The sequence below is a fragment of the Rhincodon typus genome, chromosome 19 (genome assembly GCF_021869965.1).
Source record: "Rhincodon typus isolate 14 chromosome 19, sRhiTyp1.1, whole genome shotgun sequence".
Classification (NCBI taxonomy): Eukaryota; Metazoa; Chordata; class Chondrichthyes; order Orectolobiformes; family Rhincodontidae; genus Rhincodon; species Rhincodon typus.
This window is the reverse complement of record NC_063350.1, coordinates 36497760-36517032: the sequence shown is the minus strand read 5'-3', so window position 1 is coordinate 36517032 and position 19273 is coordinate 36497760. Positions and strand designations below refer to the sequence as shown.

General features: G+C 37.9%; 1 protein-coding gene across 1 annotated transcript in view; it reads right to left on the bottom strand.

The window, feature by feature from the left end:
- rnf114 (ring finger protein 114) overlaps positions 1–14333 on the bottom strand; it is a 17931-nt gene extending 3598 nt beyond the window's left edge. The window contains exons 1-4 of the mRNA XM_020516700.2: positions 14152–14333; positions 11897–12047; positions 10712–10818; positions 7314–7428 (exon numbers count right to left, since the gene is read on the bottom strand). Coding sequence (XP_020372289.1) covers positions 7314–7428; positions 10712–10818; positions 11897–12047; positions 14152–14279 — 501 coding nt within the window. The 5' untranslated portion in view covers positions 14280–14333. The remainder of the gene's footprint in view (positions 1–7313; positions 7429–10711; positions 10819–11896; positions 12048–14151) is intronic.
- Positions 14334–19273: the final 4940 nt, after the last annotated feature.

Below are 19273 nucleotides of genomic sequence, written 5' to 3'. Positions count from 1 at the left end.
GAAACGTCAGCCTCTCTGCTCCTATGATGCTGCTTGGCCTGCTGTGTTCATCCAGCCCTGCACCTTGTTGTCAGGGAAGGGACAGTGATACTTTTCTAAGTCAAGATAATGAGTGGGTTTTGGAAGGGGATTTGCAATGGTGGTGTTCCCATGTACGTGCTGCCCTTGTCCCTGCAGATTTTAGTGGTTGTGGGTTTGGAATGTGCTGCCTAAGGGGCATTATGATTTTCTGCAGTGCATCTTGTAGATGGTACACACTGCCACGACTGAGCGGTGATGGGGGGTATGGATGATCGTGGATGTGGCGCGAATTAAGTAGGCTGCTTTGTTCTGGATGGTGTCAAGCTTCTGGAGTATTTGTGAAACTGCACTCATCCAAGCAAGTGGGGAGTATCTCATCACACTCCTGACTTGGGCCTTGCAGGTGGTGGACAGGATGGACAGAGTTTGGGAAGTTAGATGGCAAGTTACCTACTACAGGATTCCTAGCTTCTGACCTGCTTATAGCTACAGTACTTATATAGCAAGTTCAGTTCAGTTTCTGGTTCATCATAACCCCCAGGATGTTGGTAGTGGGGAATACAGAGATGGTAATGTCACTGAATGTCAAAGGATGATTAGACTCTTTCTCATTGCAGCTAGTCATTGTCTCATGCTTGTGCAGTTCAACTGTTATTTGCCATTTGTCAACTCAAACCTGGCTATTGTCTAATTCTTACTGAATTTGGATATGAATTCTGGATCTGAAGGGGTATATTATCCAAAATCCTTTTGGGCATCACCATTTTATTAAAGTCAATTTTGGGAGGAGCCACACTGGCAAAGTCAGCATTACTAATTGTGGTTGAGGTGATGGCATGCCACCTCCTTGAACCACTGCAGCTTATCTGGTATAGGTACAACCTGTGTTTTTTTTTCCTGATACAGTTTCCACTCTACTTGGGCAGTGCATTCCAGATCCAAAACACCCACTGTAGTCAAAACAATTTTTCGCAGGTTACTTTTGATTTATTCTCTGCTATTTACCCCAAAAACAAAAATGAAAGTCTGCATTTCTGGTTCCCCACCCTTTCTTCAATGGGGAGTGTCGCTTTCTACTCTGTCCAGCCACATGATTTTGAACACCTGTTTCAAAATCTCCCCTCATATTGCTCTCCGCAGAGCAGACCCATCTTTTTCATGTGATTGAAGTTCCTTGGAACCATTCACATTATTTTATTTTCCTAAGAAATGTTGTGCCCGCAATTAGGCTCATCGCACCAAGTCATGGCAGCAAGTCCTATTAGCAATCCCATTCTCACTTGTCCAGCCAACCTCAACAATTTGCGTATAAATAATCTCCCTACATCTGTCCTTCATTTTATAATGCCTCTCATCATTCCTTCTTTCAACATTATCACTTCACACTTCTCTACATTCAGTTTCATCTGCTACTTGTCCACCCATTCCACCAGCTTGTATCCTCGAAGTTTGTCACTAACCTCCTCAGAGTTCAAAATACTTCTGAGTTTTGACTCATTTGAAAATTTTGTAAATGTGCCCAACCAAAAGTCTAGATATTAAATTGATATCAAGGAGTATTTCTAATACTAAGGCTTGGGGAACCCTACTGTACATCTTCCTGTATTTTGAAAGGTAACCGTTCACCATTATTTCATTTCCTTTCATTCAGCCAACTTTGTATCCATGCTGCAAATATCCCTACTATTCCAAGGGCTTCAGAGAGTTAAAGTGCAGCATTACTGGTTTGTCCACAAACAATATATTTATCACATTTAGTACAACTTCATGGAAGGCACTTAATGTAAATCGTTTTAAATTTTATAGTATAACAATTCAGAGGATCCAAGAGATGTGCATCATATAATAACTCAAAAGATTTAGTTTTAAACTTTAATGCAAAAGTTTAGGGAAGAAAAGCTTAGGAAGAGGTGTTTTAAAGAAAATGGCAAGTTTGTTGCCGTTGTAAATATTCTGGAGTTATATAAACATCAAGTTAACTGTGCCTTATATAAACAAACATTCTTTTCAATCTTAGCCTTTATTTAGATTAGATCACTTCAACATTGCAAATGGTAGCAGTATAGAAAGGCAAATTTCAAGTGAAACACAAAGCCATGTGCAAAGTACACTGAATCAAAGTGATAGAATATAGATGATGATCATTTGGTTCACCATACTTCTGCTAACTCTCTCAAAGAGCTAGCTAATAGATCTGCAAAAGTTCCCACTTCAAGTACTTCTCCAGTAATCTTTTGAACACCATCAAATTTGCTTCCACCATCCTTTTAGGCTGTGCATTCAAATAACTTGTTTCTTAAATATTTCCCTCATCGTCTCACCTCTAGTTCTTTTCAACAAATATCCTAATTCTGCCTTCTGCCAGAGTTTCTCAGTTACATATCAAAACAGTTCATGATTTTAAACACCTGTCAAATCGGTCCTTTAAAAAAAAACTTCACTGCTCTAAATCCAATTTTTCTAGTTTGGTCAACTATATGCAATCCCTAGAACCATTCCAATTCTGCAGTCTAACGCCTTGATATCCTTCTCGAAATTAAATGTAGTGCCCAAAATTAGAGTCATCCAGAATTAGTCAGTATTTTAAGCTGTGTTCCAGATGATCTTTAAAAAATGTTTAGCACAACTTCCTTGCTTGGTGTACTCTCACTTTAATTGTCAACTTAATATCACACAGCCCTTTCAAAAGGTGTTCATCTATATTCCCAGCATTCTGTTTCTGCGCCTGCTTTAAAACTGTCTCATTCAGATTATATTGTCTCTCATTGTAGAAAACTGAATCCTTTCACACCTCCTAAATTTTGTTTGCCCTGTATCTGCCCAATTCGTTAGAATTGTGCATAAGATAGTCTATTTCCAAGTTCATGTAAACATAAAACATATCTAATTCAAGTTATTAATATCATAAACAGTTGCTGCAACACAAGGATTCGAGGGACACGAAACTTTTCAGTCTGAAGTAAAAATTGCTCGTCACTATTGTTTGCTTTCTATTCTTTGGCTAATGTCCTTTTGATCCTTCAATTTGGTTAAAGTCTATTATGTGATACTCTGTTAAACACCTTCCAAGACATCAACTCACTCCACAACTTCAATGAATTCAATTAATTCAAACATGTTGTGTCGTTAAAAAAACCCCACAGTGGTTTACTATCCCACATTTCTTTTTGTAAATGCTAATTAAGTTTGTCTGGAATTCCTTTTTGTAAGGCAATGGTTTGTGTCCTAGTGATCAGCTCTACGTTAAGCATTATCGGATGTGGGTCAGGTGCCCCACTCTGCCACATTTGCTTCAAAGGAAGACAGTGGCCTGAAAAAGAATGTGCTGTTATAAATTTAAAGAATGCAGACATCACTGACTGTGCCAACATTTATTACCCATCCTGTCTGTTCTTGGTGAATAGTGAGCTGTCTTCTCGAAACCACTACAATCCGTTTGGCACAGATGGACCCACAGTACTGTTCGGAAGGAGTTCTAGGATTTTGATCCAGTGGCAGTGGAGGAATCACAACATAGTTCCAAGACAGAATAGCGAGTGGCTTGGGGAGGGGGGAGTCTTGCACGGGGTGGAGTTTCTATGAATCTGCTGCCATTGTCCCAGGTGGAGGTGGTTAAAGATTTGGAAATTAAGGTCTGAAGTTCTGCAGTGTATCTTGGAGATGGTACACATTGCTGCTATCATGCACCAGTAGTGAAGGGAGTGAATATTTGTGGATGTGGTGCCCTTGTTGGCTTCTGTTCTGGGTTTTGGCTTCTGTTCTGGGCCTTCTTCTCATCAAGTTGAGAGTCCTTTTTGTTTTGCTTGCCTAGTCTGATGTGAGTGTCGGTTCGCTGCATGTCCGGTTTGCAGTAAAGAGTGATGTCAACGGTGTGGATTCAATTCCCATGCTGGTCAAGGTTACCATGAAGGATTCTCTCAACCTCTCCCCTCACCTGAGGAATGGTGACCATCAGCTTGAATCACCACCAGTCATCTCTCTCTAAAGTACGATGTTCAGTTCTGGAATCCACATTATAGGAAGGATATGATTGCACTGGAGTGGGTACTAAAGAGATTTACCAAGATGGTGTCTGGGCTGGAGAATTTTTGTTATGAAGAGAGACTGGATAGACGGGGTGGTTTTCCTTGGAGCAGAGGAGTCCGAGGGGTACGTGATTGAGAAGTATAAAATTACGAGGGGCACAGACAAGAAGGAACTTTTTCCTTCGGTAGAGGGATTGATGAATAGACTGTATAGATTTAAGAGGTACAAGGTTCAGAGGGGATATCAGGACTTTTCTTTTCTTCCACAGTGGTGGACATCTAGAACTCACTGCCTGAAAGGCTGGTAAGAGGCAGAAACTTTCGTAACGTTTACGTAGTATTCAGATGTACACTCGTGATGACAAGGCACACAAGGCAATAGACCAATTGCTGGAAAATGGGCTTAGAATAGCTAGGTGGTTGTTTTTTGACTTGTGCAGACTCAATGGGTGGAAGGACCTTTTTCCGTGTGTAGACTCTTAAGACTTGAAACATTACCCTTGTTTATCCCTTAAAAGATGCTGCCAGACCTGTTGAGTTTCCCCATAGCACTGTGTTTTTATTTCAGATCCCCAGCACCTGAACTATTTTGGTTTAACAGATGTTGTTGATATACCAATAAGTGTGCGCTGATGGAATGAGCATGTTTCAGGATCTTAGGAGTTGGTGACCTTGTCGTACCAAGAGATTATGAAGATACATCCGTAACAGTGAAGCTAGAAACTATTCAGACTTTCTCTTGCCTAGCATGCATTATCCAGATTTCATAATTGTAGAGGAGTATGCCAAGTACACTCACAGTCTGGCAATCTCAAGTCAGGTTGCTGTTATTTCACGCTCTTACTCAACTTGGGCATAATAGATATAGCTTTTGTGGTGTGGCCTGTATTTTCAGCATAAAATGACAGATTGCTGCCAAATGTGGAGTTTAGCTGTGTGAACTGCTACCATTACGATGGGAGGAATGGGCTAGGATTCAAGCCCTAACATTATTATGAGTACAAAACAAAGAACTGCAGATGTTGGAAACCTGAAACAAAGTGCTGGAGAAACTCAGCAGGCCTCAGCAGCATCTGTGGCCAGAAATCAGAGTAAATGCTTCAAGTCCACCGACCCTTTTTCAGAACAGTATAAGTATATTGATTCAATCATCAAAATAGTCAACTGATTCCCTTTTGCACCATACTCCAGAATAACACAAACTTTCAGCAGGCTTCTTCAAATGACCTCAAAATAATCAGTTCATTACAAATGCAATTTTCTTCCTAAAACAAGTGACGAACACTAGTTAATATCCAGGCTATAAGTCTGGAATTAGACCAATATCCACAATCTCAAACCAAGAAACACTTATACAGCACAAAAAGACAACGCAGTCTCTATAGGAAGGGTTAATTCTTTTTAAAAACAAAGCAAAAAGAAAAACAAAAACACTCCTTCTGGCCATGACCAAATTCCAAGCTAATCTAGATAGAACTGCTCTACTACTTTAAGAAGTATTATACCTTTTTTCTAAAAAAAAACACTTTTATATATCCAGTTTTTACCTAATGATTTAAAAAAAAACTCATTTACTGTGGGCATTGACAGCAGCCTCATCTTGGAGGACAAATGCAAAGCACAAATAACTCAGTCAAGCAGTCTCTACAAGATCTTCTTGCTGATCCCCAGTTGGCATCACTCTTCCTCTAACTACCCTTTTGTTATTTGTTTGTAAATACTGTACATCTGAGAAAAATCTACTTTAATTGGTCCAGTAGTTTTAGAAATTTCCCTTTTGGAATATAAATGGTTGGGATGATTTTGACCTTCTCGCTTTCAATATTTGCCAAATGAAAACTGACAATTTCAGAGAGTTCCAAGTTGAACATCAATCAAAATGCTTAATTGAATGGGAAAATAAAGTACATAGAACAGAAAAATAAAATGTTTATCAAGATGACAATGTTGAAATGGCAGCCTTCACAACTTTTGCACATATTTAAAGCCAGCATAGACAAATAAAATAATCTGAACCATTTCAGTTCTCTTTGGGCCAGTGGAAAAAGTTGCAAATGGAGGAAATAATGATCAGAAAACTTACGTAAAAGCTTTGTACCTTCGTTTGAGTGGCACTTTAAACACAACAGTACACAGAGTCAGGACTGTAGCAATGCTAATTGAAGTGACTAGCACCAGTCTCAGAACAGTTCCACACAAAAAAACTATACATTGGGCACCAAATTGAAAGCCCCACTCAAACAGCACATTGCTGGTGACTATGCAATATAAAAGAATAGTTTTTAAACCATAGTATATCAGCTGCAGTTGGGTTTTAGAAACACAATGTACATTTGACTGTCCTGATCTTTGACAACAAGAACCAAGAAAGGTTGATCAATACATCTCAGTCTCATGAGATTTCCTTATATGGTTTAATGAGAGTCAAACTGCCAATTTTTGGTCATATAAATGAGGTTTACAACATGCTTAAAAAAAAAAGTTAATGATGGGACTATCACTGCATTTCCATTATATGTACATACTTACACACAAGCATGTGCATACAAAACAATTGCCATAATTTGAAGAAACATAAGTAGATATTCTCTGGATTTGTCCAAAAATGGAATTGCAAGTATGCAAGAAAAGGTCTATGGAATTAACAATCTAATGGAGGACCCCCAAATAACTAGAGACTCAAGACGGAGATAAGTCTGCACAGTTCTGAATTCTGGAAGCTTATTCGACAACTTAACAGGTCATAATTTAATAAGTAAATGCCACATTTCTAAATTCTGTCCATTGATTTTCATGTGTACTAATACAAAATTAACATTTTTTGTAGAACTTAATATCACATTCTGATGTCTTGAAGGATAAATACATTGCCAGGAATAGTACAATATCACAAAATCAGGATGCTCCCACATCTGATCTTTGGCCTGTGCAGTGTAACCTGATCTAAGCTGGGGATGTGGTAGAGACATGACAGTTAGGCTAAGGTGTTCCCTTTGCTAAAGTGTGTAAAAGCAAACAAAGCCTAGGATTACCCTATCTTTTTAAATTTGTCTAGTGTCATCCAGTAAGACTGTAAGGATTGATTAGTTGCACTGCCTCCACAATAAGTCTGTCAGTGCTCCAACTCCAGTATTTTAACAAATGGCTATAATGAATGGTCATATTCTAGAATAATCTGATACCTTTGGAAACAGGGATTGCTGATACTATTAAAATAGTTAGATTAATCTATCTTACATAATATAAAGCAGTTTTAAAAAGTCTTACCATTCTTCCATATTCTCCTGTATGGTTTGTACTGCAATGCTCAATCAAGCTATCTTGGTCCAAGTTTTTAGCATTGCAGAACGGACAGGTAAACGTAAAGCGATTTGGGACATTGCTGAAACACAAGAGGCACAATGCAACTTTTATTTTACAATTATATAATTAAAAGGCACATTAAGCTACTGATAAAACATTTTATCATGCCCAGTACAGGCATGTCATATTATAACTTTTCAGTCAATACTTGTAAAATTTGGATACAAACGAACAAGCTATTAAGATGTCTGCTGCAAATCATGTTATATTTGGCTTTGGACTGTAGACAGCATTAAATCAGCATTAATAAATACAGACATTGGTAAGGGAAGTGCACAGCCACCTGTGGAATCCACACTTCTCCTTAAGAATGGGCCACCACTGAAAGACTGTGGACATTCTTGATTGCCTGACCCTATGTTCCGTGCTACTCCACAATCATGTGGTTAAAATTGGTTCTAGGCATTGCGTTTTTTAAAATTACATCGGGACTCAAGAGGTCCATCAGAGCCACTGCCAATCAGGCTGAAAAAATAAAAACATACTCTGAAACCAACAACAAGACATCAAGAAGCCAATCAGTCCAGTTTTAATGTTCACCCAAGAAACAACCTCCCAGAAATTCAACTATCAAGAGATCTCATAACCTATGAGCCCTTTGCTTTACAAAATGCTCACTTCAGCTTTAAAATGTCCAATCTGTTGAAGAAAACATTGCCTGTCATGTGGGAGGCTGGGAATCATAAAACCAGAGCCCAAATTAAACGTAAAAATGCAGCATCTTCATTTCAGTTTAACATGTGTATCAGCGCACATGCATGAAACCAAGCATGTGACAAGCTTCAAGTTGGGTAAGCAAGTGAGATAACTTACTTATAAAACCTGCTGAATTATTTACTTGGTATACATACTGTAAGGGTAAGAAGAGATGTATCCATGTTCATGCAAAAGATGCTGATTACAGGCATTAAAGGAAGCACTTACATTTTTGTCTGTGATTGTGTTTTTTAAAAAACACAGTCAGTGAAGGAAGAGCAAACATTTAACTTAAGATCAAATAATTCTAGATAGATGATGTATAGCAGGAAATAGCATTGTCAGTGTGGTGTTACACTTTATTAATTGTTATTCATTAAATTTGGTAAAATGCCAAAATCATTCCTTATTCAGTGTTGGCAGACTGTAATTACAGAGACTATGCAACTAATCAACTCTTACCCAGTCTCATTATTACTCTTTATATATGAATATGTATATAAAAGGCGAAGAAAAAAAAGAATTCGGCTGTAACAGAGCTCTCCCAACGTTCCAAACCAGTCTTGTTGAACTTGTTTCCACTTAGTTTAGGGTAATGAAGTACATTTTAACACAAATTATAGAGTTAAAGAGTAACATCGTACCCAACACAAGTCAGATCTCTTGTGAAACCTGAAAAGGAAACATGATCATGCAGGTATATTTCATATCAGAAAAGGTTACTCTACATTCCCTTCACAATTACCAAAATCTACTAAAAACAGTCATATTTCTGAAATTTCAACAACTCATTCCCAGACAGCGTACTAACATACTCATCCAGAATCGGGAGACATCTGAAGAGTACGTTCTGATTCAATCTGATCACCACCTTCAAAATGTTGTGCCATAATTAATAATAAAAAATCCCCCTTTGCCTATTACGTGTCCCATAAATTAAGATGGATTTTTTGAAAATTAATGCACAAAACTCTCCAGAATACTTTGTTATCTGCCCTTTGCTTCTCCAATGACTTGAAACAAACTATCAATAATCTCAGCCCTGGTTTGACCATTCCAGTTAGCAGGCAGTATGACCTTTACACTCCTCAGGGTATGGCGAAGCATCGTATGGCATTAAACATACTGAGCAGAGCTCTAACCTGATTGACATACTGAAAGCTACAGCTCAAAAAGTAGACAATGTACAGTGTACAGTGTACAATGTGGGACTAGGTAACCAGAACGAAAGAAGAATGGCAGTGAATGAAAAGGAGATAAGAATGTGGGACATACATAAAGAAAATAGAAGCCCAAAGAGTTTCAACAATGTTTAGGAGAATGGAAAGAGAAGCAAAACACTGTTCATATTGTCCAAAAGAGCTGGGCAAAAAAGATACATCCAAAGTAAACCTGAAAATATGCGAGAATTAAGAACATAATTTTAAAAATGAAAAGGAAAATTTTAAGATAGCATCAGAAGTGAGGTAGAGCACAAATCTTTGCTTCACAGTAGCACTCAGGTGGTCAAAGGACAGAAGAACACAGACAAACACAAACCTTTTCAATAGGTCACTACAATCTGCACTTTGTAATTCCTTAGACACTCTATTGTACAATGTGGAGACATGTAAAATGGGTTGTCATCAAGTAGTTTTTCTTTTCACTCAAAAACAGCTGGTACTGCTCTAACTCAATTATGCATCAAACTCAGTGCACCAATAGCAAAGTTGTCTTGCACAACTAGAAGTTATTTTTCCAAGTGACTATATTGCAAAAACATCAGGAGAGATTGCAACATCCAACACTGACTCTAGTTTCTTGTCCAAATTGGAAAAAGAAAGTGTGATCCCATGTAGCATAAACTTAAAAAATTGTTTCTTCACACACAAATGGTTTCATCCTTTTTTGATGGAAGGGTTAATTTCAATTGAGACAATTTTGTTTATTCCACATTAACTTCCTAGAGTTTGGCTCAATCTGTGGTCAGGTGATCTGTGGCAATTTTAAGTCAGTGTGTTCTCTGTAAATCATTTCAGTTCATGAAAATCAGATGATGGAAGTCAAAAACTGATAGTTCATACTTTACCATCATGATGACAACTTCTGTCCCCATTTTTCAGATTGCAATTGTTGGTGGTGATTCTATTTCCATTTACTCCTCTAAACACACCTTTGTTTCTCTACTTATCACATTACCACATTATCATCTAATCCCTCTTCCTTCCAGTGTATCACACACACTTCCCTTTGTTCTTTACTACCTCCCACAACACAATGCTCTCCCCATACTTTTTCTCTACTTATGCACTTGGAGGTTCAAAATATATTCCACCTCTAACATTTCCGGTTCCGAAGGTCATCTATTGAAACATTAGCTCAAATCAATACTTGGTTTACTTAAAGTCAGTCTTCGAAATTTTTCATGACTCAGTCGAAATGATTGCTCTGTAGCCAAAGGGACATAGCAGGAATTTTGACCAGTGAAAGATTCTGATCTATATCTGAACAGCAAAATACAATCTAAAAAGCTTGCATTCAAATGTTTTAATTCTTCAAAGGATATCTGTGAAACAAAAACAAATAGATGCAGTTATGAGGAATGGGAAATAATTAAATATAGTCACCTAAGGCTGGGATGCTGATCCTTCATGGATGCTTTCACACCTTCAGAAATAAACTCCCTGTATTTTGGGCATGTTGCATTATGGGAACGCAACATTTTCATATAAACCTAAATAAGAGTAATTTGGAAAGGCTACATCAATTATAAAAACAAGCAAAAAAATTGCACAATGAAATTGTATACTCTCAGCAACAGTTTAAAGGTCAAGTACAGTGTGATCCTTGTGTCACCTCAGTCAGTCAGACATTTGGTGCTGCACATTACTTTTCTGATTTATGCCTTTGTAGGTAAAGTCAAGCTGCAGATTTATAGCAAATAGAAGCCAACTTATGACTGGTTTCACTATATTTATCTGTGATGCATTTTGGACAGCCTGAGGGTGTGAAAATGCTATATGAATGTATTGTTCAAATTATTTTTAAAACAAAACCCCTTATAACAGTGTCCCATCATTTGCTGTAAGTGGACTGAATGCCAGATTAGTGATCAAGTCCTTTAGCGATGATTGTTCATTTAGCTGCTAACCTAATTGGTACCTTAGTCTTCAATATGTTTTGGTGTTTCATATTAATATTACTCTAGTACACCTTTATCACTGTTACAGTAAAATACTGTATGAATTACATCTCAGCCACAGGTTTATTTTTAATTACTCAATAGTTTACAAAAGGAAACAAAATAGTTATGTATTGTACAAGGTACTCTGATATTGCAGACCTTGGTAGCTCTCTCAAATATAGCGCAGATCAACCAGAGTACAACCATGTTTTTCACTTTACTTCAGCCCAGCTGCAGTTTTGCACAAGGGTCTTTTGTAGGAGTCTGAGATTTTGACTGTTGTTATCTGAAAGTTGCAACTAATAAGCTGCTGCTGTTTTAAAAAATACAACACCTCCTTTAACAAATCAAAGCTTTATCCCACAACCCTTTTGGATGTATTGGTCTGACCAGTTTGGGGGATAAGGAATACTGCTCAGTATCTTTGCACACAATCTTATGGAAAATGAATTTGCACCTTTTGCACCCACTTTGTGCATCCTGGACACAAAAGTAGGAAAAAAAAAATCCTGCGCTTTAGTGGAACATTATATACAACTTTTGAAATGAAATTAAGATAGTGAAGTGAGTTAGGGATGAGCCAAAATATGTAACATTTTTCTCATCATCATTAGCAGTTACTACTGACCTGAGTTCCACAGCCACTGCAGCTTGTTGGAGTTACTTCTAGTTTCCTCTCAATTTCAACAGCTTTAGCTCCTCCTTTTAGGGGAGAACGACACACTGCACAAATTGGTTTTTTTGGCCTCTGTAATGCAAGCAGGCAAGCCTTGCAAAATCTAATTAAAAACAAGTTTAGAAATTATTGAGCTTAAATATTTAATGGAAGATGGCAGAACCATTCTTTCAACACTACCATTTAAAGTAAATAGAAATATAATTTGGGAAACCAAAACCAATATCCATATTTTAAAGTTTATTGTTTAAAAAAACTAGTACTAAAGTATCTTCAAATCAAAATATTAACAGTTAAAAGAAGACCATGGATTGCATTAACTATACAAGGGAGAGACTGATACATTTGAGACAAATCTGGTTATGCCCAAATCATAAATTTGTTCAAAACCATTAGCTGTAACTGCAAATTCAATTTACCACTAGTTCTCTCTGCTGATAGGTATTGTGCAAGGATTTCAGGACCCTGCAATGATGTTATGGAGCTGTACATTACAAGAGTAAAAATACCACAGTGGGGTCAGGGTTACAACCTTCTGGAATGAGACAGAGTCTTGATAGCAAATGGACATAAAAAGATGAAAATGAGTTAGACTCAAACAAATATAACAAGATCAGAGCCTGTATCTATGTTTACAATGTATAACAATATTTAACACAAAGTTATAATAAGTTGTGTTACTTTGAAATCTAAGCCTGCAGACAGTTCTTGACTGACTCCTTGACCAGTCAGCATTGAGCCCAAACTCATGTTGCAGCAAATCAGATGTTAAGAGTTGTCAACAGCAAAACTAAAGTTTAGAAGATTTCCCTTGAAATAGCCTATGAACAATTGTTTTCTATAAAGGCGTGGAATGGAAATGTTTTTTTCCTGGCATAATAGGTGTCATCTTACTATCTTCAGTCAAGACTCAAGAGGTCTCTAGGACATGAGTTCTTCACATGTTTCTTTGAATTTACACGTTAAAAAATAGGCAGTGAGGGAAAACAGGCAAGAGATTGGGTAAGGCAGCAACAATTCATCGAGGTGGGAATGGAAACAGCACAGCTGCAAAAAAGAAAGAGGCAGGTGTTGAATGAGTAAGGAGGCAGAAGTAGGCAACGAAGATCTCATGAAGTTGTTAGGGATGCAAGAAGGTGACAGAAGAGAACAAAATGTAATGGATAAAGGGACAGCAAAGTTTGCATAACGGAGGAAAATAGCAGAGAGTGTGTAGCAGAGGAGAGAAATCACAAGTGAGTGATGACTAAATTATGGTGGAGGGAACATAAAAGAGAATCCAAAGGAAGCAAATATTTTGCAAAAGAAAGAGAATATGCAGTAAATAGCCATAGTGTGTTTGCTTGTGTGCAATACAAAGCATGGTGTCACAGGATTGCACCATGATGTGTGTAATGACATCACAGACAGACATTTCAATTCCCATGGCAGAATCAAGTTAATGTTGGTGTGATGATACGTTTGTGATGCAATAGTTGAAGAACAATAAATAGCTTAGCATTTTAATATTAAAAAAAATGTCAAGGTAAAGATGGAAGAGGAAAATTAAAGTATCTAAAGGAAGGTCAATCAAGGTCAGTATAACACAGCTCCTAAACAAGGTGTTAAGATGAATGAGTAGACTTTGGGAGGGCAGCATCTATTGAAAATGAAACATGACAATACAATTTTATTGATTATGAAAGTTCATATATAGGCTATAGTCGCCAGTTTGCAGGGTCGCACAGGAACCTTCTATGGTAAAACAATAGAAAGGAAAAGGCATATCGAGTAATCTGTTCAGATCTTTGAAGAATCCAGTAAAACACTAATTTCTTTATAAATCTTGACTACAATGCACGTAAATCTTGGTTGTTATATAAAACTTTAATCTGAAATGCTCTATCTAATTATAACGCGGTTAACGTTACTTTTTTCATTCCAGTGATCAAATTGGAATATTTGATGTTATGATTTACAGGGCAGTAACCAAAACACTCCAGTTGCCCAAATTCTCCGCAACTCAATATATAATAAAAGCTTAACCCATATTATGCACACTGCAGCCGACGGTGTTCACGCGAAAAATCATCGCTAAAAAAACAAACTTTTCGGAATTTAAGCTCTCCTTAAGAGTAACTAAATTTAGTCCGATGTGTAAAATAAACCCACAAACTTTGACTATGCAAACTGATTTAATTTTTAAAAAATACAAAATGTTTTCTTACACATGACTGCATTCGACGCGCATAGGATTTTCATAAATTTCTAAACAAACAGAGCATGTTAAAGCTTCTTTGTCATTCCCAGCTGTATCTTTGTGACGTGATGCGTCCTCTTTATAGTTCATCGCCATTTCTAATATTTTCTGTCTATTTCCGCTAATGGATAACGTCAGGTGGAGGCGGGGACCCTGGTCAGAGAAAAGGTCTGTATCAGTCTTAAACGAATTGTACCAACCAACCTAAAGGAGGCAGCATCGCCTCTCGTTTCGAAGGAGAAACACGGCTGTAATGTACCATTCTTGAGACACAAACACTTCCGGTGTAATATTCCCCCAATTTAAAGTTGGAAGAGAAGAAAAAAAATTGAGCTTCCTTTTCACTATACACTCATTGAATGTGTTCACTCAGTAACCACATTCCTCTTTTAATGCAAAAAAAAAACCCCTGATCTTTCTTTCTGGTTAAACGCAATCTGCTCAGGTTGATTAAACAACTGACAATGTAGAAGTCAATTTATGGAAAAATGAAGTCGAAAAATAAGTGAAACCATAGTGCTTATTTTGCAGAAATTCACCTTTTGGTATGTACTGGCACTTAACCTACAGTTTTTTTTCTCTTTTAAAATTCTATTACATACAATTTAATATTAGATTTTTGGCTCCTGCACTATTAATGCCAGTAGCCTTGTTCGACAACTTTATACTGCAGATTATTGTCCATTTATGGGAATCAGCCAAATGTCACCTTTGGGGCAACAATGAAACACAATTAATTTAGTTGCAACTATAGTCTACTTACGCAGTGACAAAATATGACAAATTAAGAATATGCCACAGGCAGATGTTAACTCAGAAACAACATAGTCTTAAGATGCAAGGTTTCCCCATTTAGGGAAAGGTGGTGGCATAGAGGAAATATGTTACCGGACTGGTAATGAGGAGGCCCAGACTAATGCTTTAAGAAAGGTTCAAAACCCCCAAATGCAGCTGGTGCAATTTATATGAAATTAATAAAGAAAATCTAGAATTATAAAAGATCACGTCATTAACTGTGAGCATAACAATTACCACAAATTATGTAAAAAGAAACCCATCTTGTTCACTACCATCCTTTAGGGAAGGAAATCTGTCCTGCTTACTGAAATATGACTCCAGACCCAAAGCAATATGGTTGACTTTTAACTGCCTTTTTTACCTAGTTTAACAGGCAATTTATTAATAACCACAAATGCTAGCCTTGTCAATCAAGTCCACAACCCATAAAGAAATAAAGGAAAACAAAAACACTTTTGATTCTTTCATTTTCACTTAGGACCCATTCACTGAAGATTGAGAAGACAAATTATCCCCTTTCTTTCCCTTAATGGTTGAAGCCCATTTTCCTAGAACTTAGACTTCTCTCTTTGATCAATCCTGTTACCTTTTTGATGCATGTGAAGATCAACTAACTTGCTTCATACAACCATCATACTCTCAAGAAAAATGAATTATCAATTTCTGTTTTGCTAGCTTGCAATTGCTCTCCTTAAAGTAAATGGAAAATTACAAGCGAGTGAGCACTTAAAGATAAAATTCCAGCAATGTTGGTAAAGTATCAAACCTTAACAACTCTTCTATTCAGAACTTGTTGCAGACTTGTTAAAGGAAGTGTGAGGTTAGAGATACAGAGAACGAGACTAGACATTTAAGTAAGCACTGTCATACACATTAGCAAAATGTTCTGTACGAGCAAGAATAAGGCCTATAAAAACATTTACCTTTTCAAGAAGACAAACTAGAAGCAGTGATGAAGAAGGATGCCAACAAAGTATTAACACCCCTGACTCGAGAAACGGGAAAAAAAAGTTTTGAATTGTACTTGTAATGTTGTAAATAACTATCTGTAATTTGTTTTATTTACATTATGAAGAAACAATCATTTAGAATGATAATTATCTAACCGGTCTTTCAAATAGCAAAGCAGGAACAAAAAGGCCTATGCCTCCTGCTCCCAACTTTAGCAGCAAAATCTAGGACCTTGTCTTTAAAGTAAGAGGCTCTTTTTCTATTGCAGAAATTAACTGCATCCAAAACATAACAACAAATGTTAATACAGCAAATATTGTAAGAAGTTATGTAGAGCAACAACATCAAAAAATAAGCAAAACCACAGAAAACATCATTAGATATCAGACTCAGAAGAAAGCAAGCACATATAATTCCCTTTCACCTAGAGCAGAGTTCATTGCCTAGAGTAACCACACACTTTTTAAGTTGTGCAAAAGGCATTTGAATTGCCTTTGCTCAGCAAATGTTATCATCACCATCATTACTGTCCCTCAATTTGAGGATGATGTTTACTGAGCTAACTTTCTGCCATGAAGGAACACTTTATTGAACATGCTGATTATACACTCACTACATTTCTATGAGCCATGTACAAAGTAATCTGTATTTCAGAAATTCATCCGAAGGAAGAAGAAATATATCAACCAGGCAACTAACCATTGCTAATAAGGGAAGTCAGGGGCAGCATAAAAGCAAAGAAAAAGCATACAATGATTAGTGTGAAGCCAGAGGATTGGAAAGCCTTCAAAAACTAGCACAGGATAACTAAAAAAGGAATAAGGTTAGGGGGCGGGGGGATGAAACATGATAGCAAGCTAGATAATAACATAAAAGAAGATTGCAAGAGTTCTTTTAGCTATCTAAAAGGTAACAGAGAGGCAACAGTAGATATTGGACTGCTGGAAAATAAACCTAGAGAAGTAGTAATGGGGAACAAAGAAACGGTGATGGACCTGAATAGGTACTTTGCATCAGTTTTCACAGTAGAAGACATCAGCAACATACCAGAACTTCAAGAAAGTCAGGGGCCAGAGGTGAGGATAGTAGCAATCACTAAGGTGAAGCTAATCGGGTAGCTGAAAAGTCGGAAGATGGATAAACCATCTGGACTACATCCCAGAGTTCTGAAGGGGAAAGCTGAGGAAATTATAGAGGCATTGGTGATCATCTCTCTGGTATCCTCCCTGACTCCTGGGATTCCTGAGGACTGGAAAATGGCTGATGTAAAACCCCTGTTTAAGAAGGGATGGAGGCAGAAGACAGGAAACTATAGGCCGGTTAGCCTGATATCAGTAGTTGGTAAAATTTTAGAGTGCGTTATTCAGGTTGAGATTGCAGAGTACTTGGAAGTGCATGGTAAAACAGGGTGCAGTCAGCAAGGCTTCACCAAGGGGTTGTCAGGCCTGACAAATCTATTAAAATTCTTTGAGCAAGTAACAACCAAGTTAGACAAAGGAGAGCCAGTGGATGTGATCAATTGGATTTCCAGAAGGCCTTTGACAAGGTGCTATACAGTAGGCTGCTAAATAAGATAAGAACCCATGGCGTTAGAGGCAAGATACTGGCATGGATAGAGGATTAGCTGACAGGCAGACAGTAAGAATAAAGGAGACTTTTTCAGGACGGCAGCCAGTGACTAGTGAAGTTCCGCAGGGGTCAATGTTAGCACCACAACTATTCATGTTACACATTAACAATCTGGATGAAGGAATGAGGGCATTGTTGAAGATGACACAAAAATAGGCTGAGGAACAGACAGTGTTGAGGAAGCAGGGAGACTGCAAAAGGACTTAGACGTGTTAAGCGACGAGGCACAGAAGTGGCAGATGGAATACAATGTGGCAAAATGTGAGGTTATACAGTTTGGTACGAAGAATAAAGGTGTAGATTATTTTCTAAACAGGTAAAGGCTTCAGAAATCTGAAGCCCAGAAGAACTTGGGAGTCATAGTTCAGGATTCTCTTAAGATTAACATACAGCTTCAGTTGGCAGTTAGGAAGGTAAATGCAATATTGGCACTCATTTCAAATGGGCTAGAAAATAAGAGCAGAGATGTACTGCTGAGACCGAATAAGGTACTGATCAGTCTGCATTTGGAATATTGTGAGCAGGTTTGGGCCCTACAGAAAGATTGGAGGGAGCCCAGAGCAGGTTTACAAGCATGATCCCAGGGATGAAGGACTTGTCATATGAAAAGCATTTGAGGACTCTGTGTCTGTACTCAATACAATTTAGAAGGATGAGGGGGAATCTCATTGAAACTTACAGAACACTGAGTGACCTGGATACAGTGAATGTGGAGAAGATGGTTCCACAGGTAAGAGAGACTAGGACCTGAGGGCACAGCCTCAGGGTGAAGGGATGACCCTTTGGAACTTAGATAAGGAGGTATTTCTTTGGCCAGAGAGTGGTGACTGTGCGGAACCCATTGCCTCAGAGGGCTGTGGAGGCAACCATCAGGTCTTTTTAAGACAGAGACAGATGAGTTCTTGATTAATAGAGAGATCAAGGGTTTTTGGGAGAAGGCAGGAGAATGGGGTTGAGAAACATATCAGCCATGAGCTGAATGCCTAATTCTGCTCCTATATCTTATGGTCTTATCAAAATACATCACCTTTTTGGTGTCCATTTGAGAGGAAAGAACAAAAGGGGAAATTGGCTCTTTATATGTAGGTTGTAAAGATCCTGCTGTAGATATTTTCTAATCAACCTGTTCAGAAATGTTATTACACATCTCTGGAGGATGTGGGACATTAATCCAGGTCTCTTGGCCTGGAAGGACTTCACTGTACATATGCTATTTAAATACAGTCTCAGATGATTGCACTAAATAGTAATATTTCATTTTGCAGCCCAGGATGGAAAGGAATTACCTGGAGAATTGGAAACACTGGGAAGTGGTCCAAAGTCTTTTAGTGTTGAGGAAGGCATGTCAGGTTCTAACAGACTTTGTAGATCACTTCAAGACTCTGAGACAATAGAAAATATTCAAGTAGTTCTGGGCAGAACTCTGCAATCTACAGCACTGAGATGGTTGATTTCATGCTCAGAGCAAGTGGATTATCCTGGCATGGAGCAATGCATCTAAGCCTTTTATTCTGGGAAAGAGACTTGGTGGGTGGGGAGTGTACAGACTGACTTGGAAGGAATGTCATGGGTCCCAAGCACGGGTGCCAGAGATCACTGGAAGTGCTGGCATCTGACAATACTGCAGAGGGAACTTGGCTTAAAGGACACAATATTCTTGCACAGGAAAAGGACACAGGAGAATGGCCCTGAAGTACATATAAGAGCATAAA